Raw genomic sequence first — 27,095 nt, forward strand, 5'->3', positions numbered from 1 at the left:
CAGGTGTTGCATTAGCCTAATCAAACACCAGAGACATTAAGATTCAGCTATATGATAGGAAAGGTTTGTTGAGTGGAGTGGTCGTAGTTCTGGCCGATTTACACCACAACAGCAAGACTAGGACACGTTCTGTTCTGTATGGGGCTGTTAAACAACCCCCTTTTTGTCATAATCATCTTGTTCGTTTTTACAAAAATAAAGTTCCATGGTTCTACTTGAATACTGTCAATATCTATCTTGCAATATGAATACTTCTAAAAACTAAGATTAACAGTGCAACACGAACTTAAACTAAATAGAATTGCATGGTTAATGTTTCATGGTGTACAAGAATAAAATGGCTTTGCATAAAATGGGACATCATCCTACTTTTTCAGCTTCTTTAAATCAAGGCGTTTCTCATAATACCTGAAAAACTAAAACTAACACCAAAACTAAATGAAAATTAAACTGAAACTAGGCAATTTCTCAAAATAAAAATACTTTTAAACTCGTAAAACTAAACTGAAATCAAAAACCGAAAGCCGAAAAATAAAAAGTAATGGAAAATAAACTACGACAACACACTGTGTTTAGTGTACAGTCCAGCAGCGCGTGCATCAAAGCAATAACCTCTAACATCAGAAACTGCAGAAACAATGAGCGCGTGAAGCCAATTAACAATCAGTAAAGTTACTACCGGTAGTTAGCTTGAGACAGAAGGAGGGTTATTTTACTCACATTATCAAGATGATGGTCCTTACCCGGCTCTTGAAGGTCAGTTTGTTGACTGAATATCCATGTTTGCATTCGTTAATGTGACACTTGATGAGTTGCTGCGTAGTTTTGTAAAGTTCGGACGTCCGCTTTCCATTCCTGCTCGCGATAGCATGGTGCATGGTCAGTTAGCTAATATCATAAGCAGTACACGTGTTAGCTGTGCGGTGAGAACTTGTTGTGCTGTATGGCTGGCTTCTTTAAACATTTACCTACAGTTTCCTTAGTCCATTCACAATTTCGATGTGTAAAGACTGGGAATTAACTGGGAAAGACTCACCTAGCTTCCCACCAGCGTCCTCCATTGAAGGCTGCTGATTAGTGTTGCCAGATCAGATTGACAGCTTCCAGCCCAAATCATATCCTTGCCAGAAACCCTTGTAAAACCGTGAAACCATTACACGAGCTTTAGAAAACAGAGCATAGGCACGCAAAGCTTCATATCTGCATCAAATAAACAAAGTTAAAATGCTGGATAAATGCAATGGCAGTCCAAAAATAGTGCAGTTAGACAACCAAATACACTAATTGGCATTGTGGTAAAACCACAATAATGTGATCATATACTGCCATGAAATGTGACACCAAAATCCAACCTATTAAAAACTGTAGTATTATGGAAGAGTGAAACTGCCAAAATCAAACATAATTATAAATAAATGAATATGCCATTAAATGCACATAAAACATAACATAAAAAATAAGGCATTATTTAGGCATTTATTAATTGATAAAATGTGACTTAAATTGATATTTCTGATTTAAGAAATGTTTAAAGAAAATGTATTTTGTTGTTAATGATAATGACATCAAAGTAAATAGGTCCTGCTTTATTCATATAATTGAATACAACTCATGTCAATCAAATGGGTAAACAGAGAGTGAGTGGAAACCACAAAATCTTTGTTTTTGAACATAAATGGTGTTCAAAACCCACCAAATGGTGACAGAAGCAGCCCAAAGTCCATCACCGCAATCATGCTAACTCTATTAGTTATAGCATGATTGCTTTAACATACAAGCTACTCCCTTTATTACCATTCAAACGGACAGACATTTATAATACCATGTGGCATAATATAAAGGGAATGTTTTACCATCATGTTTTTCTTTTCTGTTTGTGTGTGTGTGTGTCTGTGTGTTTTAACCCAGAATTATTCATAAGTGCAAACACTGCCTGAAGTCTAGGCAATATTTTTTAGAGACAAAAGGGCTGTTTTGTTTTTTTGTACCTGCCCAAAACAAACAATAGCCTAAGGTTGTGTCCAGCCAAAAATTAGCATTTGCTGGTGGACGTGAATATGTAGCCAAACAAGCCACCAAAAATATCCAACCAGCTGCAGCAAACATTAGTTGACAGAGGAAGAGGCTGGTGAGAAAACCCCGGGGCTGCCTAGCATCTTTAGAATATGAAATGGATGTAGACAGAAGGTCCTGTTGCTGGCTTAAAAATAAGCTTTGGATAATGCTGTCTGAGTGAAATGACTATAGTCAAATAGTTAGAAAAAAACACTTGATACTAAAGACAGAGAAAGCAGTTCAAGCCACTGGGGACCAATAAAAAGGGTGATCTTAGTTTTTTTTCACTCAGTGCAGGCGATATTTGAATATACCTCAGAGAAATGATGTGGTATGTCGTCCTTTTTTTGTGTTGGTGGCAAAATATATTTTCACATGGAAGTTGTGCTTTCTCATGAACTGTGAGCACCACATTTATATGAAGGCCTCACACAATATATTAAGCTCAGTACTTGCGTGGAAATCATTCAGAAACTATTTCTTCACTCAGTCTGACATGATTTCTCTGTGTTATACATATTGTAGACACAACAGCGCACAAATACTTTAATCTAAATAGAAAAAAAAGAAAAAGTAAACGATTCTGTCAACTTATTCTCCTCAAAATGTAACTTTTACCTTTTGGCACAGCCTTCCATACAGACTGTCCTCTTTGCCTTTGCCTTCGTAGGAAAAGGGAGCAAAGTAACTGCGATGAGGACACAGTAGGAAAACTTGAATGTTTGACTCAGAGAGGAGAGGCTTTTACCACTGAAGACCTTGAGACTATGGAACCTGCAAGTCACCGTGCTGCATTGTCACGCGAACAATATTACACAGAGATATTAATTTCAGGAGGAAATCTGATCTATTCATTATCGCCATGTTGTCTCATCCCTGGCACAGTCCTTTGTGACCAATAAATAGAGTACTCTTAATTACCATGTAAAAGGTTAGCGGTATTGCTCCCTCATGTGATGTGTACGGTGGTGTCCAATTAAAAACAAAACGAGCCACTTATTTTTTTAATTTAGAAATTTTAAAACAACAAATACACCCAGGGGGAACTGAATCTAATTACATAATAACCACATTTTCTCTGCACAATAATTTATCACTTGAGGAGCAAATATTGTATGGGGAACTCTTTACTGCATTTTATTTTTATCCGATTAATTGCTCAATTAGCAAAAGCATGACATGCTGGATGACCTGCAAGGTACCTATAATATAAGTGACCACAAGTTACTTTGAAATATAGGAATTTGTGGATAATACGGATAATAAGTCCTTAACAAGCACTCTTACTGACATTGTGTCACCGTACATATAATAAAAAACGTGACTTTTGATTAAAGCTGAAGCATTGCAGTAGCAGAAGTGGTATCTGATATGTGTGCTCTGTCTGTTAAAATATGTGGGCATATAAAAAATGTGTTTTGTGTTTTTGTGTTTGGCAGGTGACTGGCTGGCTGGAATACCATCCCATTCCTTCTCCTTCTGAGGACATCCCACTCCAGGACGGTGCTTTGCTGTCACTTCCCCTCAGCATGGAGCCCACCAAAGTCCAGTCAGAGGGTGGCCTCAATGTCACCCTCACAATCCGCCTGCTCATGCATGGAAAAGTAAGCGAATCTCGGGCTTACAATCTCTGAAGTTACTTTGCTTAGTCACGCCCGTGTAGATTTATCTCAGCGGCTCTCAAAATTAACTTAAAATGATTAAACAACTGCTTTTATGCAATAACAATCCAGTAAATTAGTTTTACTGAGAGATTCATATTCACATAGAGAGCCGCAAACACTCCACCAGCTGCACATCTGTTACAGCCTAACCTGGCATCTGCTTTCATTCTGAAATAGCAACATGAAAAATGAGACATAGATGGCCTTATGTTATTTTCTTGGTGCGATGATGCCCTTTTGCCCCGGTCTCACCATGACAACAGGCTGTGCGCAACATGTGACATCCCCCTCGAGATGAAATATTACCCATTCTGTTAAGAATGAAGGAGCTATGCTTTGGCTTTTAGCTCTGCTGGTCCCACTATAGTTTGCTTATACTTAATGCCCTAATAACTAACATAACTGATACACAGGTTGGGCTGGTGGCAATCCTCCCTCTTTTACAGGTGTTGTTTCAATGCATCTCAGCAGCAGGGCAGCAGCTGTCTTTTCTTTCCCAAAACCGTCTGCAGCTCTCTGCACTAGCTTCACCACACTACACTTTATTGTGTTGTTACACAGCCTCTGGAATCACAGTGATTGGCCTCTTACAATTGAAACCTCCAATTACACACTAAAAGAGTGACAGGCTTCTGCCAACCTTGTCAGTGTGTTCTTATTGGCAACTGGCGTTTCAGGTTTCCTAGAGCATGGTATGGAATAGTCTATTTGTAATGTGCTAGAGGCTTTCTGAAGGGTTGGAAGTTGGTTGGAAAGAAAGAGGTCATTTTTAAGGCGATAAACAGAGGTCAAATTGATTTGTGGCTTTGGTACAACTAACAAAAGGTGAGAAGAGGTTGGGCACATTTATATAGGTATGCACAGCTGATAGCATTGGGGAGTCTAAGTGATAAAACTAGCGAGGCACAGGTGATTGAATCAGTGAGAGAGACAAGATCCTGTTCCTGAACCTTACTCCATCCATTATCTACACCACTTATCCTGTTCAGGGTCGCGAGGGGCTGGAGTCTATCCCAGCTGTCATTGGGTGCCTAGGAGACACAGTCACAGCTGCAGGCAATTTTAGAGTCAGCAGTTAACCTGACGAGCTTGTTTTGGGACTGTGGGAGGCAGCCGGAGTACCCGGTGAGAAACCTCACATGCACAGGGAGAACAGGCAAACTCCACACAGAAATGCCCCCTACGTCTGAACCGGGATTTGAACCTAGCTGTGAGGCGACAGCACAAACCACTGCACGAACGGTACTTCTAATGACTACATTTACGTTTAGCTTCTGTCCCGTTCCACTCCTTTAGAGGTGGTCAGAGTAAGTGTGGATGTGGTGGCCAGCGTGTCTATGATCGTTCATGCAGGGTAAATTAGGTTTTTGCTGTTCTGCCCACACAGCAGTGAGGTGCAAAAGCTGTGGTATACAATTTTGTAATAGCTTAAAGCTGCAAACAACTGACATCACCTTTTTGAAAGTCTGTAAAATGTATTAAGGAGATATGTCTATTTATGAAAAAGAATAAAGCTTATGCATTAGTAACTCTATATTAAGTCTAAGTCTTCGAGACTTTAACACACACTGACCATGTTTGTGGATGTGCACCACAAAGTCTGAAGCCAAATTCCCCCCTTGTCATGTTTGCCAAGCAGTCCTCAGCCTAAAACTCACAAGCCGCACCACTGCTCCAGACACCACTGACCCCGTGACAGTGTGAATAAACCTACAGCCAGACAGGCTAGTGCATGCCCAAAAGCCTGCCAGGAGATGTTCTATTTCCAACGGGGAACTTGGGCAGCATGAGCCAGTTCTGGCTTGGTTACCCAGCAGTAGAAAGGTCTTCCTTCACGACAAGCATGATCTATCTGGTGCTGGGGCATCACTTGTGTCTCGTGTCTACATAGGAAACTTCCATTCCTCCACAAGTTTGATGTTATCCAGGTCACCTGAAAGATTTGGGGTGGACACATTTGGCTGCGAAGGGTTCTGGATGCCCCTCCTCCAGGATAATGCTTGTCCAGGACTGGTTAGTGCAGAACTTTGCTGTTGTTGTTGCAGGAATTACTTGCTCCTTTAGTCATTATGTCTTCAATATTAAAAGCATTTCTTTGGCTCTAAAAATGTGCATCTAATTTGATTAAGTTAGAAATTAGAAGGATGACTGTCTCAAAAAAGTACAAATTGTTAAACAAAAAATATTTAAGGGCAACAAGAAAATATTAGTTCTGTATGACTCAACAAACGGTGATTAATATGCTAGGAGTGCTTAGGGAAGAGCCTGACACTGCGCAGGAAGTGGCCTGCAGCTTTAACGTCACAGCGGATGTAACCCTCTGAGTCACTGAGGAGAGGTCAGGGAGTGTGTCGGTGCTTGCAGCCGGCACTGCCCTTCTGCCCTTTCCCCACAGTGCCACTCCAAGCTCATGAAGAGTGATTACATGCATATGGAGAGAGTGGCCCTCAACACCATCACACAGCTGTGAAACCTCTGCATGCCCCTGTAGTATCTGCTCCTTGTCCAGGAAAAACAACAGCAAGCTGTTGTAGCCCTGTACATTTATGCCATGGCTTTTATTCACGCTTTTTCTGTTATTTTATTGCAGGAAGTTGGGAGTATAATCGGAAAGGTATGTTCATTTTATTAGAATCTGCATGCCTGTATTCATGGAGAAAAATGAAAATTAAACCATATTTTGATTTACTAATGTATAATTTTCATGATTTTATCTCCTGCAGAAAGGGGAAACAGTAAAAAAGATGCGAGAAGAGGTGGGTTTAAGTCTCAAAAAAAGGCACAATTCCTGTGATGCAATGATAAAAATATGTACACGTCATGAAGTGATTAACATAAAGCTCCATAATCAAAACTAATAGCTTAAAATGAATGACAGAAATTAACAGTTCCTTCAGGTTATAAGCAGTGCATAGATTATTTAAATGAGAGGGTTCTATTCCTGGATTAAGGTCTTAGACTGTATTGACTCCATTGACAACATGCATGTGTTGTTTTTCTAGAGTGGAGCGCGAATCAATATTTCCGAGGGCAACTGTCCAGAGAGGATTGTCACCATTACTGGACCAACAGACACCATCTTTAAGGCTTTTGCTATGATTGCCTACAAATTTGAGGAGGTATGATGAGATTGTATGAAGACTGTATGACTGTATTTGATTTATAAGATGCACATCTCAGTGGGCACATGCATGGGTAAAGCCCAGCGGTACTTCAAGTCCTATTTCCTCTCTTTAATAAGTCCCAATATAAAAAGTGGATGACGCTTATTTATTTCAAAAGTGAAGCCAATGCAGAAGTGCCTTAAACCAGCGTTCTTTCCACTGGCCAGCAGAGGGCTGCTCCTCTGGTTGCAAAAGGTTGGATTGTATGATTAGAAAATGTCTTGAGTGGATATATAACCTGATTTAACATATTCCTAAAGAGTTTGTGGTCTTAATCCCCAGTGTTCTTCAATACAGCATGTTTATTTTGTAAATTACAGTCCCATTTAGAGTATTATTCACAATAAAGAAGGGTATGCTTTGGGGCATTGCAACCTGTTTTTCCCACAGCAACCTGTGAACCAGGATAGAGATGTAGCAATGTGTACCCACCCTCTTGTCTAACTATGGTCACTTCTGGTGCCTAAAATGAAGATGGGATGGCAAATTAAAGGAGCAATTCGCCCCTGGAAAAAGCCACTGTCATTCAAAGCTGGTGTTCTCTGTAATCGATAGAAGCAATAATATTAAAAAATTGGCACTGTAGCTGTGGAGAAAGTTGTACAAACAGCTCGTGGTTTCGCCCGTTCTACATTCCTACAACACCCAGCGTGCATTGCGCCCCTCCCTCTGGAAGGAACTGCCCAGCGAGAGACGCTGTACTACTGTTTTCAAGGACATTGATCGCTGCAGGCAATGGCTCAGAGCGGTACAGAATCTGAAATATGACAAGAATATACTGGTGGATTGTCTAAAAAATCTTCAGGTCTGCAGTCAACATTTCAAACCTGATGATTTTGAACAAGACATGACATCGGAGGCGGGCGTCCTAGATTGAGGAAGTGTAGTTTAGCAAGCTCCCTGGCCTCCGCCAGACGACGCGTTTTACATAGTCTGGCGGAGGGTTTCCAGGGTGCCATTGTAGAAGCGGATAGCGTCCTCCAAAGACACAGAGCGAAATAGCATTTTTTTTTCCTACCATAATGGCATTAGCTCCCCATAAGAGGTTGAAACTCGGCGAACTGGCCCTTTAAGGCTTCAAAACAGGAGTTCACAAACAAATTGGTTTCATCATGGTGGATATATCCAGTTTTTTTATACAGTCTACACACAAAGATCCTTTCTGTCTGGGGGTTGTAAGGGTCATTTTAGATTAGAATTTAAATCTAATTTATTCCATGAATCTCTTTAGATGCATAAAAACTTGAAAAAAGTGTTTATGTTGCTTATTGGGTCTATGTATACAATGAACGTAAAAAAGGCACAGAATCCTTCATTGTAATAGATGACTTTTGTGTCCTTTGAGCTATCTTTTCCTCTGATCCTGCCTTTGATACGATTAATCTAAATGGATATACTAAAGCACTGCAAGTGGAACCAAAGACGAGACCCACTGCTGTGTCCTCAGTGACCCATCTGGTCTCACAGATCAAGTCATTTGCTTTTTACAGACAAAGCAGAAAAAGATATCAAAGGGAGACTGAGATGTGTGTTTTTGCAGCTCATTTGTAGTGACCTTTGTACTGAACTGAACTGCTTGCATAGAAAATGAATACTTTTTTTTTGGTTCTAGGACATAATCAATTCCATGAGCAACAGCCCAGCAACCAGCAAGCCCCCAGTCACATTAAGGCTTGTAGTGCCTGCCAGCCAGTGTGGCTCCCTCATCGGTAAAGGAGGCTCAAAAATAAAAGAGATGAGAGAGGTATGACATCAATCTTTTGTATTTTATTAAACTGAAATGTGTTATCCAGATGTAAGAGTCCAGGCATTTGATTTTGTTTCCTCATGCCAGACCAAAATATAGCAGTTTGACCCCTGTCCTTGTTTTAGTCACATTTTATTTAGCTTACAATCACAGTGAATGCTTTAATAGAGGATTACATATTCATATTATATATTATTTTAATTTGTTGGAGGCCTTCCCATTCAACTCTTTAGGAAGCGCACTGACATTTTAAGATGCTTGTCCCAAACCCTGTGTAGCAGTGATAGTACCATTGTACAATGCTACGACACAGCCAGCTACAATATATCGCCCATGATCTTACCCAGCTGTCATATTGGTTCTTAAAACTTTAAATAAAGCCAGTAGAAGCAGTTGAGGCCAATAGTGGCTGCATTATATCAAAAAAGGCTAAACACCTTATTTTTCAAGGTACTTCTGCATATGTAAAAAAAACACAGGGGCAGAGTACAAGGAGCATTGATTTACTGTATGCAGCCTGCACCAGGTGAGGTTGGTCGATCAAGAACAAGTACATTTGTGTTTGAGATTGCTGCCCAACAAATGTGAGTGCATGCAAACCCCTTAGGAGCGCTGCACAGCCTGTGCAACATCAAACTGCATCTTGTCAACATTGTCAAGTCCCTCAAAGTCCCTTACTGTACTCCAGTCCACAGGGGCCCAGGTCCAGGTAGCAGGGGACATGCTGCCCAACTCCACAGAGCGTGCAGTGACAATCTCTGGAACCCCAGAAGCCATCATCCAGTGTGTCAAACAAATCTGTGTGGTCATGCTGGAGGTACAGTATGATGTGATTTAAGTTTTTTACAGAGCTTCCTTAAAGGAGAAGTCCAGTATATTTAAACCTGGGCACTATTTTTACAAATTTGGGGATTGAAATGACTCATAGGAACAAAAACTTTTGGAATCGGTCCAGTAGATATCCTCCGCCTGGCTTGGCTGCAACATAATCCCCTGGGGCAAATGCATCCGAGCAAAGTGCGTCCTGGTTAAGTAACATCTCACCACAAGCGAGATTTCAGAGCGAGACTTCTGCTTGAGTGAGACTTCTGTTTCTGGTTACACAAAAAGGATCTTCCTCTTTAAAAAAAGGACGATCTTTGTAGGGATCATTTCTGTGATGTTGTCGGACACCTGGAGTTACAATCTGAGCCTGTCAGTGGCAAAAACAAGCACTTTTAGTGGACTTACTTTGACCGGACGCAATTGCTCCAGGAGATTATGTTGCAGCCATTGCGGCCGTATCACGGCTTCGGCGGGGGGACATCTACTGGATGATAACCGATTCCAAAAGTTTTTGTTCCTATGAGTCATTTCAAGCCCCAAATTTGTAAAAAATAGGGCTCAGGTTTAAAAATAACGAACTTCTCCGTTCAGTCACTTTTGCAGGGTTGTAAAATAAATTCTGAAGTTTCACACATAGTTTAAATATTGAGAGTATTCATGCACTCTTTACTATGTATTTGTATTTACTTGTATTTCCAGCCCCAAACTGGATTCAAAGGACAGAGAATTACCTCTTTTTCGTGTTGTGGCTAGACATTATGTTAGTGTTACAGAGTGCAAAGCAGAGGTTCATCTGACTTTATATTTGTAATAGTGACAAAACTGGTATCTGGTTTAGACACGACCCCCCATATTTATACCAAGGCTGTGTGTCCTGTGTTTAACACTATTGCAGTAACCATGTGGAGGATCATAACATAAGGCTTTTATTCTGTTGTTTATTATCTAATACATTTGTATTTTTATTCAACTCTGCTTTTCCTGCCGGGATTCCTGATATCACATAGACAGATTGATTCAAAGGGAGGTGATATCAATCTGTATCTCTCCACTTGAGGTAGTCTACTGATGGTTCTGGATCTGTGTAACCTCTAATCAGATAAGCTCTTCCAACATCAAGAGGGCAGCGGCCGGCAGGTCAATTTCTTTTTTCCCACATTGCTTGTGGTGCCCTTGTGGCCCAGTAGGTGGGCCGGTCCATCTGGCATTTCCCTGAACTGCCAGAAAGCCAGTCTGAGCTTGGCTGTATTTCTGCTGAAGTTTCTTACATTTGTGAAACACTGTTCTCTTTGTTGAAATCAGGCAGTAGAATATAAGAAGATGACGGTATATGAGAAAGGATCCTATAAGATTTTTGTTCCTGGAGGGAATACTCTACAGACCTCCCTGGGGGGTCGCAGAGGGCGTACATTGAAAATGGTCCAGCTCAATGTAAAATAGGTGATTACTGCCCTGCAGTATTGAATAGTTTGAGGCTATGAGAGCTGTGTTGTTTTTCTGGCTAGACGCTCTTGCACCTTGTCTCCATGAATAATCATATTCACTGCCTGTGGTGGTAAAAGCATTTTCTCTGAAACATTTTTAAAATGGGACTTTTTTTTTTTTTTCTCCACAAAATGTCACCAAGAGATACAAGTTACACTATCTGGGGCAGAACCACCTGGTTATTGTTGTGTGTAAATGTCAACTTGACAAGCAATCTGCTGAGTAATAGAGGGTAATTTGTGTCTAGATATATTTTCCATTTTGTTGCAGGCTTGGATAGGTTTTAGAAAGTAACACAGGGATTATATAATGAGAAAATCATCTCATTACAGTTTAGACAAAGCATTTGGTAAATGCCACTAAGCCCTTTTTTGCAAACAACTATCCTGCTTGGGCTGTCAGGAAAACTAAAATAGCAAAACTGTTGTTTCCTTGTATTATTTTTAAGCACAAACCTAAGTGGATGCTCCTCCCTCTACAGCGACCGAGGAAATCTGATTAAGCCCTCTCAACAGCCCTGTTGCTGCAGCACAGCATGAATCAATAATTCCATGTCATTATAGTGCATTTGCAAACTGTAACTCCCCTGCCTTCTCATCCAAACTACCTCCCTGCTGTCTGAGGGGAAAAAAGACATTTGCAATAAAAAAATAGAGACGTGGTGATGCATTTAATCTGTGATTCTTAGCTTTAACAAGTGCAAGGTCTTTGTGTTTTTCTAATCTCCATGAATACAGACTACTAATACCTCTGAGCTCCAGGGCTCCTTGTTGTTTTCATGGACATGTTCCAGTTGTGCTCTAAAGATGCCAGCAAATTAAAACATCTCTCATTGTAAAAACAACAAGAAACTATGTTACCTCAGACAGGTTTTCCTGGTGTTACTCAGGTGTAGCTCCATGCAAGTAGCTTGAGAAATACAATTATGTATACATGTGAGTTTCAAAGTTAAAAACAATTGCTTTTCCTGTGTTTGCTCTGGGGTTTGTTAAAAAGATCAAGGTTTTTACAACTGGTGATTCACCAGATAAGAAAACGGAGTACTACAAGGAGTGAACGACAGAATTTTAAAGATATAGTTCAACATATCGGGAAGTGTGGTAATTGGATTTTCTGCAGAAAATAAAATCATCTCATAAATGTTCTTTAGCTAACAATTCTCATATGTTTTTTACATATGAAGATAAAGCTAGCAACTGGTTATATAAGCAAAGCATAAAGACTTGAAACCTGGGAAAAACGCAAGTCCGGCTCTGTCCAAAAAAACACCAAAAAAACTGCCTTTAAACACCCCTAAACCTCAATAATTAACATAAATTTACTGCTCCTGTCCGAGAAATATCCCAGCACGTAACCCCCCTTAAAAACCACAACCAGATATATAAATATTTGTTTCTTTCACAGATTAAAAACACAAGATATGTGGTATTATTTTGTAAGTTTAAGAGTATTTGTAGGACTTATTCTTAGAAAGCATGTTTGGCATATAGAAGTGGTATTTATCTTCTCATCTTACCCTCATCAAATGAGCAAATAGGCATGGTAGTAATGTTGAACTATTCCTTTACGTTTCCTTTAAGACGCACTGATCGCAGGTTCGACTCCCGGTCTGCCGATCATTTGGTGCATGTCATCCCCTACTCTCTGCTCCCCAGGTTTCCTGTCTCTCTTCAGCTGTCCTGTAAATAAAAGCAAAAAGCCAAAAAATTATCCAAAGAAAAGTTTCCTTTAAGAGTATTTGCCTTGTTCAAATAAAGTAAAAACATGCTGACTCTGCCTCTCCTCTGTCTTCCTTTTCTCTTAGTCTCCGCCAAAAGGTGCCACCATCCCCTATCGCCCAAAGCCCGCCTCCACCCCGGTCATTTTTTCCGGTGGCCAGGTAAGAGCTGAGCCTTTAAGGGCTCTAGCTTCTTAGTTTGTGCTTTTTTTTAACTTTTACTGCAGCATCAGCTTCTGCCTGTAACTGCAGGCATTACTTTTCATATGCACACTTTAATGCCACCAAAACCCTTTTACAAATGAGGCTGTCCTCATTAGAAAAAATACAGCATCAGTTATTATTTCAGGAACTTAAGTTCACTCTTTTTACATTTGTGGAATTATTATGCTGCCACAGAAAGTCTGAGGACGAAGGTTTGGCTTAGGCTGATGTAGTCAAGTCAAATGTATTTGTGTAGCACTACATGCTCTGACCAGTATTAGCAAACAGAAGTATTTTATAAACTAAGGCAAAGGAAAATCAGGTTTAGACAGCAAAAACGTATTCGTATGCCCAGGCATAGAGGAATATAAATGTGTTTAATGTTTGTCAATGTGTGATATAAAAACTAATGACCAACCAAATGTGTTTAAAATTGTTGTTTTGAGTTCAAAAGCCAAAGAAAAGAGGTAATATAGAGAGAAAATATATGCTTTTGGTTCCAGAGTGTGCAGTTCATGTGCTGTCTACTACCCACAGTCTTCTTTGGTTGGGTGGGGGTTGGGCAGTACTAAAGTAAGGACGGAGGGCATGTAAATTGCTCCTTAATATTGGATTCAACAACAGTCACATTAGTGTCAGCATAAAGGCACAGCAATGAAACAACTTCTGTGGATTATATAGTTACACATCTGGCCTAAGAGCTGTTAAAAGCATTTAAACATTCAGCTAATGAGAGAGAATTTAAGAAACACGGCTCATTGTTACTTTTAATGAATCCAATTTAGAGGATTTGCTTTTGTCTGGAAATTTCACCCAGTGGGCATGAACGTAAGACACAATCAGAGCTTGTTAGGGGAAAAAATGCATGTGTGTGTTTTTCAGATGTTTTGAAGAGCAGGCACACTCACACAGGGGTTCAAAGAAACACACAAGCACTTGTGCAAGATATTACAACCCAACATGAAGCCCCTGCGAAAATACTACCTTTGTGTTTTCGTTTGTTTGGTTGTTTGTTTGTTTGTAGAATTAAATTTTACGGTGGCTAACCAGGGCAATCGTGCTGCAAAAGGTCAAACGATATCCATAATAAGAAACGGACTGCAAATTCAGAAACAATGTAAATTCAAAAACACGTGCAAAAGTCCAAAACAAATGCAACGACGGAAACGTTCTGCAAATGGTCTCTTACTGTATGGAAGAAGCCGTGGCTTCCGCTGCAGGCCGGATAACCCCAAACTCCCGAAGCCCCTGTGCTAGTTAGAGGAGTTAACACCAACACTTTACTGTATTCAGAGCTTGATCACAGGCAGAGTCATCATAAAGTACTGCTAGCGGCACAGCTGAGAGAAGCTGCAGTTAGCAGCGTTGACTTTACACGGCTATCTGTTGATCGGGAGCCGCTTTTCAACAAACGTGTGATTTCTTTGCTCATGTTATGAAGTTGTGTTTTTGCACAGCAGTCAGTGGTACATGAACAACAGAGACACTCCACTCCAGCGACGTCTAACATTACAAAGGCAAGGCAAGTTTATTTATATAGCACATTTTCAGCAATAAGACAATTCAAAGTGCTTTACACAGAACAATAAAAGCAAAGAAACACATCATAAAACAAGACATTAAAAAGCAAAGAGAAGATAAACTAAAAACAGCTGAAACAGAAGCCAAAATATAAAAAAAAAATAAGAGTAAAAGCTACAGTGCAGATATAAATAATTAGACCAGTTATTAAAATAAATGTATTAAAATAGGTTTAATAAAAGGCAGCTGTAAACAGATCAGAGTCTTCAGGCTTGATTTAAAAGAAGCAGACCTGCTTGTTTCAGGAGCTTGTTCCAGATATACGGAGCATAAAAACTGAATGCTGCTTCTCCATATTTGGTTCTGACCCTGGGGACAGAAAGCAGACCTGTCCCTGAAGACCTGAGGGGTCTGGATGGTTCGGACTGTGTCAGCAGATCACAAATGTATTTTAGCCCTAAACCATTCAGCGCTTTATAAACCAGCAGTAGTATTTTGAAGTCCATTCTCTGACAGACAGGACGCCAGTGTGAAGACATCACAACTGATCTACTTTCTTTGTCTTAGTGAGGACTCTAGCAGCAGCGTTCTGAATCAGCTGCAGTTGTCTGATTTTTTAGGGAGACCTGTAAAGACACTGTTACAGTAATCGAGTCGACTGAAGATAAATGCATGGACCAGTTTTTCCAGATCCTGCTGAGACGTAAGTCCCTTAATCCTAGATATATTCTGGAGGCAATAGTAGGCCGGTTTTCAACACTGATGACTTAAGCTGTGCGCTGACTTTTAATCGCTCCAAAAACAACTACCTCAGTTTCATCTTTGATAAACTTAAGTAAATTATGGCACATCCACTCATTGATTTGTTCAATGCAGTTAACAAGTCTAAAGTCTGATAAGTGCTTAATTCACTGCCTCGTCCCCGTCTCTCTCCCGTCAATGATAAACCTGTCACGCCAAGCGCCCCTACAGACCTGGAGCACTTCCGTTGTGTGGACTTGATTTGCAGCATTTTCTTTTGCATGTGTTTTCTGGGTTTGTGTGTTTTTGACTTTGCATCGTTTCTGCATTTGCAGCACATTTGATATTAATGCATTCGTTTCGGCTTTTTGCAGCGTATATTTTTTCCATTTGCAGCGCGTTTGAGTCGTTGCATTTGTTTTGGACTTTTGCATTTGTTTTTGAATTTACATCGTTTCAGAATTTACAGTACGTTTGTCATAATGGAAATCGTTTGGCCTTTTGCAGCTCGACCACCGTAGAATTTTTCCAGTGAATTGCATTGACTATAAGAACAAACACTGATTTGTTGGACTAGCATAAACATGGTCTCATGCATTTTTCATGTATCTACATCGTAAAAGCTGCTGATGTTACTGGTTTGAATATGATAACTATAGGTATGATTAATCATGTCACCTACTTTGTCTTTAACATTTGCAATCAAATCTTTATTCAGTTATTTAGGCTACAGGAGTTATGAGGGGTTGCATAGAGCCAAGACTGAACAAGCTAATTTTTTGTGTGATTTTTCCTCTCTCTTTTTGCCAGTGAGACGCTAAAATCTGCTTTCTGTTCTGCTTTTCATCTTTCCAGGCCTACACAATTCAGGGACAGTACGCCATACCACATCCAGATGTGAGTTCTGTGTCTGTTTCTGACTTAATAAAGACCTGTATCTTAATTATGCTTCACTAAAAACAGTAACACACCAGCTCTCTGAAGTTATTTAAAGACAAGTCATTAATCACAGCTCCCAAAATCGCTGTCCTTGTGGTTAAAGGTGAAATGAAGCTCAAACACTGGAAAGAACTCCTAACAGATCTGTTGATAACAAAACACTGCTGGTGCTAATGATAAAGGCAAAGACAGTAATGGCAGATTTGATGTAGACACCCCTTTAATTTCAATGGGCCATATAGTCTCCATTAATAATCTTCCTTCATCTGTCCTTGTCGTAAAGCATCTCAAGAGCTACCTTGTGTCGGATCCACTAATTCAAAGTTAGGCTGTGATTGATGCCACTGGGGGTGCTGGTTGACGGTACAATCACTCAAGTACAGGCCTGACACCCTCTTCCACCCTCATTAAAACTCCTCTTAAAAGGAGAAGGGGGCTAGCGAGCATTCGTCTTCAGCCATTCCTGATGGAAATGATACACAGCAGGGGATGGACATCCTGTGACCATGTCAGGTGGAGAGCGGCTGCTCTGACAGGCATGTTTAACCAAAGGTTCTCCACTTATGAGTCATAAGTGCCAACTAGAAGGACACATGGTAATTGACGGGGCAAGATAGATTTGCATTGAGTTAATGTGCTCAGGAGTGGAGTTATTTGTCTCTCCCTTTTGTAAATTTAAAATTGGAGTATGAAAAAGTTACAAGGACTAAGGTGAAGACTCAAATTATATTTAAACTAAAAACTTTGTGTCAGACAATCACCCTCTCTCTGTATCTCTTTCTCTCTTACTTTTTTGTCCTCCACCACCCTGTGTCATGGCCTCCTTCTCCTCACTGTCTCTTCACTCTAGTTTTGGTTGCCTTCATTTCTCGGTGTGTCCTGTGTAACAGTAACCTCTTAGTTCTACTTTCCCTCCTAACCCTTCAGCAGTTGACCAAGCTCCACCAGTTGGCTATGCAGCAAACCCCCTTTACCCCTCTCGGACAGACCACCCCTGCTTTCCCTGGTACGTACCCACAAGGCCCTTTAGATACATTCCTTCTCTTTGCATCCAGAGAAACATTTCTTCTCTTTCCCTACCTTCCACCTTATCTCTCTTTTGGCACAGCATGACTTGGTCCCTGTGGTTTCTCTCCTTCTTTGATTTTTTCATGTATATATTTTTCTCTTGGCTCTGTCTGATATTATACCAGTGAAAGGCAAAAGAATATGACACTGGGCTTCACTTTAAAATTATGTATTCAAAATTGCATTATCACTTGGCAGCAGGATACACCCTTCCTCTAACACATATCCAGGTTCTTTGAATTTCCATTTAAGATGACAACCTCTGGTGAAATATGCTGGCCACTTTGTTATGCATTATAATGACCAACTAAATGTTCCAAACATCTAAACTGTTTTTATACAGACTTGGCATATACCTGTATCATATCCTGCAAGAAACCATTAAGAGTAAGCAGATTTTTAAAGTTTCCAAGCCCTTCCTTACAGGCATCCCTCCAAAGCCACTCCCCCCAAAACCTATTACTGCGAACATACTGACTATAGCTGTGTCCCAATCCAGGGGCTGCAGCCTTCGATGGTCGTATTTGAAGGCCGATTGCGTCACAGCGGCACGTCGAAGGCTGTCCCAATTCGAAGACTCCTTCAGATGTGGCCGACAAATGCGTCCTCCTTTTCCTGGACCACGAAGGATCCATCGGGTGCATCCTTCGCGGCTCAACATGTCCCGAGAATTCATTGCGCGCCAATTCAAACAAGATGGCGGACTCCAAGAAATACAGTTTTAAATGTAAAAGCTTTTGGTTTCAGCTCAATCGAATAGCTAGCGTTACACATGTTTAAAAAAAAGTTACGTGACATTAGTTATGCTAGCTAGTTAGCCCGCTAGCTACCTGTTGCTAGGCAATAGGAGCGGCGGTTGGTGACGCAAGCAGGCAATCCTCCGTAGACCAGACCGTCTCATTTCAGTTCAGCTTTAACGGTCTAAGCAGGCTATGAATGATGCATCCTCCTTAGACTGCCTCCTTTCGAAGGCTGCAGCCGCTGAATTGGGACGCAGCTTGTAGCTGGAAGATGAGACCAAAAAAAGGGTGTATGGGAGGGGAGAGGAGCGAATCTCTGCACATAATTGTCATTGTTTAGTGTATCTAACTACCTTTCTCTGCTATCCTTTTACATCAAGCTCACGAGCTTTGGCTATTATATAGCCTTGTGGAAACTTTAGTCATACACAATGAGTACATGGGCAGAGTGCGAGCAGTAAGGCAGGTAGGCCATCAAATCATATCATTCAGGCTAAATTAAATGGTTTGATAGGCTTAAAGAGTCAGGGTGCAATGTGTCACACTCTGAAAATTAGGCCGACCTAAGGTTAAAAAAAGCACAAATCACAATATGCAGAAACCCTAACAAAATACCTATAACTAGCAAAAAAAACCAATACTTTTTAGCATGTCAAAATATTATTTTAGTGTCCTATTTCTTGGAGAATTGATCCCACTAAACGGCCAGAATGGAAAAACGTTGATATTTAAAATTAACTGGTCGGATCACCGGGTAAGATCATCATTTAATCTGACAAAGATCAACACTCAGCCTTGCATAACTTTTGCTTCACCCTGAAAGCTAGTTTGTCTGGCCAAATGAATACGTCTCTGGATCCAGCAGTATAAGTGTTTGTCCTGCTGATGCCTGGCATCTTATTGCTCCTTTTGTCCATTCTAAGACTCAGTAGGTCTGTTGAAAAGGAAATACATCCCACCATGCTGCAGCTTTTGGGCTTTTTTCTGTCCTTTGCCAGCAGTAAAAAGTGATGAAGAGACACCTTCATGTCATATAAATTAAATGGAGAGCCATGAATTATTTTTCCCTCTGGAATGGGTGGGACCTAAGTGTCTTAATCTGTATCTATTACAGGCTGGCATCAGCCAGAGATAGATTTTTTGCTAAGACTTTTCTTTGTGAGATAATTTGGGTTTTGAATGTAAAGAGAATTTAAAACGAATATAACAAAAAAACTCTCAAAATACATTGCCTACCTTAGCTATAATGAATCAACAAGGCTTCTTCGAAAATGGCCTTGTGTTGATATTTTTCACTTTACTTTTTTCACATACCATGAAAACTGCAAACACATGATTGAATGAGGAGAAACGGGGAACAGGAACTACGGCAAACAAGAGCTAATTAATAAAAAAGCTTGGGTACTGAGAGAAGGAGTCTGATATTCGGGAAATATTCTCAATAATTTTCTCTATAAGAGTTAAATGAGAATATCACTACCACTACTACAGCTAACAGTCGGTTAGCTTAAACACCACTAGCCTTGCTAGCCTGGTATTACTCTTCTCAGCCAACGATGCTGCAAAGTTTTCAGCTAGCAAGGCTTCAAATGTTCAGTTGCCTACCTTCATGTTCATGGCCAAATATTTGCGATAAAAGTGTGAAAGTGAAAATAGTATTTCCCAAAATGTCAGAATGGTCCATTTGAAGGTTTCAACTCTGTTGAAGTGACTTTTAAAAGTCAAATCTCTCTTTTGTCGTTGCTCCCCAATTCAGGTTTGGATGCAAGTCCACCAGCCAGCACCCATGAACTCACCATTCCTAATGATGTAAGTAATGCTTCCTTTAGATCTGTGGTTCTCAACTGGTCTCGCCTGAGGACCCATCACCAACCTCCTTAATGACAAATCACCACCCAAATTTCAGATTTTTCAACCATTAAAAAATAGTTCATGAAAAATGGTGCAGTTTGGACCTGAGACAGAGCAGACATTATACATGTCATCATCACAAAAGACAACAGTATAATAGTTAACCAAAATGGCGGCAGTGCATAAGAGGAAAATATACCCTTTACAGCAATATGCTAAAAACAGCAACATAAATGCAACTACTGTCGGGCTGATCAGGTTTCAAGAATGTAAATGTAGCTGGGATTACCCAATCAGTGAATACATGGAGTGTGACCAAGATACACTACTTCAACACCAGTTGAGAACCACGGCTTTAGACAACTGACTGACTGATGTTACAGAATTCTTTACTATCAGTTGATGTGCCTTTAAACTGGTATACCATATATACCTTAACTTATGTAGAGAAGATGTCAACAGTGCAACAAACTTGTAGATTATGTCAAAGTGTATTACCTATAACTCTTCAGACATTGTCATACAGAGCACTGATCTAATTACCTGAATGGGTGGATGGCATTTAATTAACAGATAAGGAAAATATTTGCACATATTAGTGTATACTGGAATAATCCAGTTTATTAAATGCTATAAGAAAAGAAATAATGACAACTTTAACAGCAATGATCCTGAAAACTTCATTTCTGACTGTTAGCACAGCAGAAAACCCACATCTCAGCTGATCTATTGACCGTGCAATCATTAATCAAACTTAATTTCCTGCAGGGTGGGATTTAAATTAAACCCAGACCATTTCATAACCCATTAAACTCCCTTTTTAACGTCAAATGTGCTACTGAAGGTATTAAGTATAAATGTATTAAGTCAACACAGAGAGTTCCTTCCTTCAGGTTCAAAGACTTCTCCTCTTCTTTTTCCAGCTAATAGGCTGTATTATTGGACGCCAGGGAACCAAAATAAATGAGATTCGACAGATGTCTGGGGCGCAGATCAAAATTGCAAACGCTATGGAGGGCTCGTCAGAGCGCCAGATCACCATCACAGGGACCCCTGCTAACATCAGCTTGGCACAGTATCTCATCAATGCCAGGTAACCTTTTAACTCTTACAGCGGGAATCCAGCACAATCTTAAGAATAAAGGCAGCTCCTGCACGTCCATGCTAATAGTGAGGATCCAAGAAAACTTCTAACTGTGATTGTGCTGTTTGAAACGAATAAAAATATCTCTCTAGTTTGGTTTTGACAGTCCTGACACTAATACTTTGATGAGTTGCCAGAAGTTGCACAATATCTGTCAGGTTTTGACAAGAGGCAGATATGTCCATGAATAATGTGGCTATTCATGTTATTCTTGTTCCTTTCTACTTTTGCTACTTATTTTCATCCAAGTAGACATTCAAATGCATTACGTTTGAGCCAGTACGCTCTTTGCAAGTAAGTGCCTCATGGGAGCAATGCCAACTACTGAGACATGCTGTGTTTATGAACAGAACCTGCAGATTAGTACATTCAATGACCCATTAATGAATCTTTTAATGATTGGCCTTAAAGTTCATGGCCGAAATCATCTTGAAACGGCACAAAAGGCACACAGGTTCATCAGGCCTAATATAGCGGTATGACTCAGATCGGGTGCAGCAACACATTAGCCTTTGATGTTAATACATTAAGACCAAATCTGTTTAGCCCAAAGACTTATTCAAACGCTGGGTAGTAAAATAGTGGACACACCATGCTCCACTATCCCTGTCCTTTCCCCCCCTCTATCTTCCAAATTTGTTATCAACAGAGAAAATAAATGCATCATCCACAACTGTGAGAAAACTGAACCTCACTGATGTCCACATATACCCACACCTCAAAGTCAAATGTTATCAGCGTTAGAGCAGGAAACCCACATACACAACAAACGGGACTTTATGTCTATGACTTCTTAAGGACATTTCAGACAGCAGTTTGCTGAGAAACTAATGGCTATTGCTTTCCCACAATTCCACTGGCAGGTTCAGGGACGTGGCTGCCATGTGGAATGACCCCTCATCCATGACTACATCCTGAAGTCACCCCAAATCTGGTTCTATTCGCTGAAAACTAACATCCAAACCAACGCTTCACATTTACCCTCCATGTGTTATCCAGTGGACCTTCCCCTTAGACTCCCTTGGTTTTGCGTTGCACTTGAGCATTAGTCTTTGGGGACCTGAGTACAAGTCAGACTAACAACACTGGGATTTCTTTTTAAATGGATGTAGCCAGCGTATCGTTGAAGGAACAGTTTGACATTTTGGGAAATACGGTTATGGGTTTTATTGGCTTACTACCACACACATCTCTGTCAGTTAAATATGTAGCTAGATCCAGAGGGCAATTAGCTTAGCTAAGCCAGGAATGGAAACAGAGGGAACAGCTAGCCATGATCTGTCTAAAGGTATGATTAAATCAGCATACCGACTCCTTTAAAGAATCAATTTTGAAGATTTCAGTTTCATTCTCTTTGGCGCCTCCAATGGCGATAAACAATAATTGAGGGAGCGCACTTCCCAATTTAACAAGATGTCCGCTGCTGGCTCCCTTTGTCACTGTTGTAACTGTTTTTTTCGCCACAGACACCCAGTCCATAATTCTACTATATACTGCAAATGCAAAGGCTTTCATCAGTGGGTCATAGGCTGAATCACCATTGTGTTACCTTATTCAGCGACAGATAGTGACTTAACAGACATTTATTTACATGAAAATCTTCCAGATTATTACTTTAAAGCTAGCTAATTAACATGGCGGTTGCATGGACAGATCACTATGATGAAAACTTTCCAGGTAGTCACTTCTCATGTCAAAGACAACCCCATATGACTGTAAATCCTAATTTTGTTCACTTTAATTTGTATATGATTTAAACAGGCTAAGTAATGCTAAGCTAACCAAACTGGAATATGTTAAATAGTGAGTTTCAAAGGTGCCAGTGGGCAGATTTTGCTAACGTCGGACAAAATAAGGCTTGCTGCTTCCCTCTGTTTGCAGTCTTTGTGCAGCGCTAAGCTAAGCTAGCTGTCTCCTGACTATAACATGCAGACCTGACAGAGGTATTTATCTTCTCATCTCGCTTTCTGCAATAAAGTAAATAAGCGTATTTCAAAACAATGTTAAACTTTTCCTTTAAGTATGTATTTAGCATGCCACATTCAAAAGCTAATATTGTGTTTATTTTTTGTCATTGCTATATTAGATAAATTTGCATTTAATGTCCTTTTGTGTCTTTGTCTGGAAAGAGTAAAACTATTAAAAAATGTAAAATTAACAAAAAAGTAAAGAAAAACAAACACATGACTGCCACTTGAGCAAAGACGAGTGATGTGATGCCTCTGTCAGGGAATGCTACATTAGACCACATGTTTTTCTTTCCACTGCATGGCTTCATGAAGAGGTTAGCACTGCATGGTTTTGTTACCATATTTAAGAAGTCATGGTGTTTTTATGCAAAAGGAAACAGTGAAAATATGGTATCAAATCAGTGTCAAAACAGGTGCCAACAAAGAATACGGAGCACATAGACAGCCATCGCAGCATAACTTTCACTTTCAAGCGAAAGTTTCTTCTTTCACAGCTGTTTTATTTTCTCTGTCTACCCCCCCTCCTCCTCCCCCTCCCCCTGCTCCTCCTCCTCCTCCTCCCCCCTCCCACCTTCCCCGAACTGTTCTAGGCTGACGTCTGAAGTCACTGGAATGGGCACACTCTAGTTTCTACCCATCTTCCCTCAGTGCATCACATGACCCTTGAGCAAATGGCATTGCACCTATAGTTTATTATTTTCTCTGTGTTTGACTGTCCTGATATTTGAGTGATTTTAACTTATATCATTTCTACTATTTACTGTAAACACGTGTATCTACACAGTTACTAGGATTTCTCACATTTATCCAGAACTTGTTTCAGTTTCTGAAAGGTCGCTTTACTTTTTTGACACTCTAGTACCTTTCATTGCATCCCACTCGCTGCACCGCTTTGTTTCACCTCATATTTTATCACTTTACTTTTTTTGTACTGCAGCCACCTGAAAGCAAGGTAAACCTAACAAGTGGTATGAGTTCATTTAAATCAAGGCTTTACCTCCCCATCTCTACACTAATGCATTGAAACGAAATTATACTACGACAGTATCCGTGTCAGTGCATTTCCAAACATAACATTTCACGTCTCTAAACAGATGTTTCATTCCTGTTTATTTGACACTGATATCACAACTGATGAGATCAGTGCTTTACTGTATGTCTGCAGACATTTGCCTGTTTTTCGTCATGTTGTATGCACACAACAGATTGGTCTGCATGACACACAAAACCTCCTGCATTTCTAATTTACTTCCAATTTAAACAGGTAGAAACAAAATGTGAACGGTGAATGTAAATGGGACACATCGCCAATACTACTGTCAAATTTGGTATGACCTACACGAAAACAAATGCAAAAATACCGTTCCCAGGTTTTATATGAGCGTGTATAAATGAAAAAAAAATGACCAGTATGAGAGGGAAATCGAAAATGCATGCTATAAATAAACCCCACTTCATACACCTATACGTCACGAAGATGTAATCATGTTATTCATGCTGCCATCTCGTAGCAAATGGGCCTCATGGAAAGGTCTGAGAATTGACTGATGTATATTTGCCGTCACACAGAGCTTATTTAAGTTTTCAGTGTATGTCAAATGGGCTGAAAGGCTCCAGGAAAGCAACACTGTCGTTAGTCTATAATGTATGTTTTTCTGTGCCTGCTCCTTCCCCACAGACGCCTGATTTAGTTTAGCAACGAGCCCCTTCCAGATACTGAAAAATGCACCACGTTTCTAGTTAGCATGTATGACACACTGGTGACATATCTTTTGACGTGTGTATCTACAGTCCAAACCAGAGGATGGTTTTGTAGGTTATGTCAGCCAATCAAGCTACATACAAGCATCACATATGTATGTTATGACTATTTTTGCAGTTGCCATGTAATACAGTATCTCCTTGGTTACATCACAAATCTGTTTCAGCTGTTGGCTTGTCTTCACTCACAGATACCCAACATGTCTCTGTGTTCAAACTAAAGCTGAATGTATCACAGAATAAGCTTCACGTGCTATTTACACATCGCACTCCATTCAAATACCTTTTGAATCAGACATTACAGTACATACGATGTTATGTCATCTGATTGTTTTATATTATATTTAATATAAAAGAAACTGAAACCAAGGCTTTTCTGTATTTGCATACATATTAATGATTAGCCTTTATAGTAATACAGCTCTTATTTCAGAATATAGGCTATACAATAAGGGAAAATCTATATCTACCTTTTCACAGTCCAACATGATACGGTGTTAATATGATAGCTCAGTTTAAAATCCACCTAACAGTAATGCAATTAAAAAGTTTACTTCCACAACGTGAATATGCATTACAGTGGTAACTATGACAGTTAGAAATGGGGAGTATAATTTATAACATTGTAGTGTATGTTCAGTTTCTGGGCTTTTGTTAGTATTGATCATACATTGGTGATGAGTCAAGATATACATTGCTGTTAAAACAAGGCTGCTTTACATGGACACAGTAACATTTCACATGTACATATTGCTTCACATTTACATTACGAATGTAAATCTGCACATGAGCGCTCATCTGGCTGCATCCAGATGTGCTTCAGATGAACAAACTGAGGAAAAGCGGATCGAGGGCTAACAGGTTTTTCATGTGTCATTTAAAGAATCTCATCATCAAAGTCATATCTTCTGTAAAGTGCACATAAATGGTTGTGTTTGCTGGTTCGAGGCGTCTGCTGGTTGTGTGCAGGCAGGCCAACCAAGATGCAGTCGTGCTACTTTACAATGTGACTCATTTAAACATCTCAGTTGCCTTTTTGATTGTCATTCTATCCTTTCATATACATGGAATCATTATCATTTTACAATGCTGTGTAAGCCGCACACCTCATGTGTTGCTTTTGTCATTTTACTGACACTTTTTTGTTCTTGTGCTAGAGCAGCAAAAAACTAAAGTTTAGCATTTTATGATGCTGTTTGAAGAAATATGTTTATTATATTTAAGTTTCATTGTTTGCTTGTTGGAGGTCTGTGTTTGGATTTATTATTTATTGAGGTTGATTCTGAAATGTTTTGTAAAAAGAGGAGAATAAAGTTTGTGTTTTTCCCTTGACTTGAGCCTTTGTCTCTTCTTTCAAAAAGTTTGCTATTTGTGAAATGCATTGGTGCGACCTTGCGTGTTTGAACAGAAGATACAAAGATCTTGTTATGTTCAATTGGCAAGTGAAGCACACGAGTCTGAAGAAGTTATTTTACAGTGTTTTAGAGATCGACTTTAAAGCATCAGCTTTAGTAAACTGTAATAAAATGAAAAATGTATAAATACATTTCCTAATGGTTATTTTTCAAAATAAAATGGGAAGGAAACCATAATAATTCATCCTCTCTTTGTGCCAGTAGTGGGCAAGTGTTCAGTTAATTTGTATTGCAAAATCACCCAAGGAGTCTTTACAGTAAGGCCTAAATTAAAGCAGCAAAAATGTTTGATGTATGGTTCAATAGCCACAACCCAGTGGTGATGCATTATGCCTTGTTTGCAAGCTAACTCGCTAACCCTGCAGCAGCTCATCTAGCTACAGCTCTAGGTAGGTACCAAAGATTACATAGTAATGACTTTAAGACCTGCAGTCAAGGATTGTGTTACGTTTAATTGAGAACCTTGTTCTCTTGTAAATTTATTTAGGAACTCGAGAACTTCCCAGTAGAAATTTCTGACTTCCGATCTCAGGATCGGTGCACGACGCCAAATGTAAATACAAAACATGGCCGACCGTGACGACCTGATGTTTCTTTGGCAAGTCTTTAGAATAAGAATAACTTTTGTGGAGAGATTATTTCTAGTAACCAGCTACCTTATCACATCGGCCACATTTCTTATAAACATTTTCAGAAAATGTGTTACTATGACAGTAGTTGTTATTTCAATCAAATGCAGGCAAATATAAAAAACGTTGCTTTTCAGTTGATTAGTTTAACATTAATGATGTGCCTGCATGGGTACGGCCATTGTTGTATGACATCAGAACTCTCATGAAGTCGGGGTACATGAATCTGCCCCGAGTTCACAAGTAGGAACTCCGACTTTGAATGGTGTTCCAGAGCAATTTTTCTAGTCTGAGGTCAGAAAAGGCTTCCGAGTTGTCTGGAACGCAGCATTAACTTATGGATACTTACTGCATGCACACACACATACCGTCCCACCCACACACACACTCACAAAGGATTGCAGCTGAATATTTAAGTATAATGACCAGGAGGGCACTGAGGGTATGGGTTATTG

At 39.9% G+C, this 27,095-nt stretch overlaps 1 protein-coding gene across 2 annotated transcripts in view; it reads left to right on the forward strand.

Annotated features, from left to right (window-relative positions):
- Positions 1 to 25,928, forward strand: part of pcbp3 (poly(rC) binding protein 3) — an 84,371-nt gene extending 58,443 nt beyond the window's left edge. Inside the window, exons 6-17 of one of the 2 annotated variants that reach the window (XM_069662884.1) lie at positions 3,495 to 3,659; positions 6,310 to 6,333; positions 6,443 to 6,475; positions 6,722 to 6,838; positions 8,496 to 8,627; positions 9,319 to 9,447; positions 12,745 to 12,819; positions 15,979 to 16,020; positions 16,990 to 17,068; positions 19,627 to 19,679; positions 20,645 to 20,814; positions 23,426 to 25,928. In XM_069662884.1, the coding sequence (XP_069518985.1) occupies positions 3,585 to 3,659; positions 6,310 to 6,333; positions 6,443 to 6,475; positions 6,722 to 6,838; positions 8,496 to 8,627; positions 9,319 to 9,447; positions 12,745 to 12,819; positions 15,979 to 16,020; positions 16,990 to 17,068; positions 19,627 to 19,679; positions 20,645 to 20,814; positions 23,426 to 23,462 (966 nt within the window). In that variant the 5' untranslated portion in view covers positions 3,495 to 3,584 and the 3' untranslated portion in view covers positions 23,463 to 25,928. Of the gene's footprint in view, positions 1 to 3,494; positions 3,660 to 6,309; positions 6,334 to 6,442; positions 6,476 to 6,721; positions 6,839 to 8,495; positions 8,628 to 9,318; positions 9,448 to 12,744; positions 12,820 to 15,978; positions 16,021 to 16,989; positions 17,069 to 19,626; positions 19,680 to 20,644; positions 20,815 to 21,728; positions 22,647 to 23,425 lie in introns of those variants that run through there. The other variant, XM_069662883.1, reaches the window with a different exon arrangement.
- The last annotated feature ends 1,167 nt before the right edge of the window (positions 25,929 to 27,095 follow it).

Source organism: Semicossyphus pulcher, unplaced genomic scaffold (genome assembly GCF_022749685.1).
Source record: "Semicossyphus pulcher isolate SPU_LCO1_2020_fin unplaced genomic scaffold, fSemPul1.0.p SCAF_15, whole genome shotgun sequence".
NCBI lineage: Eukaryota > Metazoa > Chordata > Actinopteri > Labriformes > Labridae > Semicossyphus > Semicossyphus pulcher.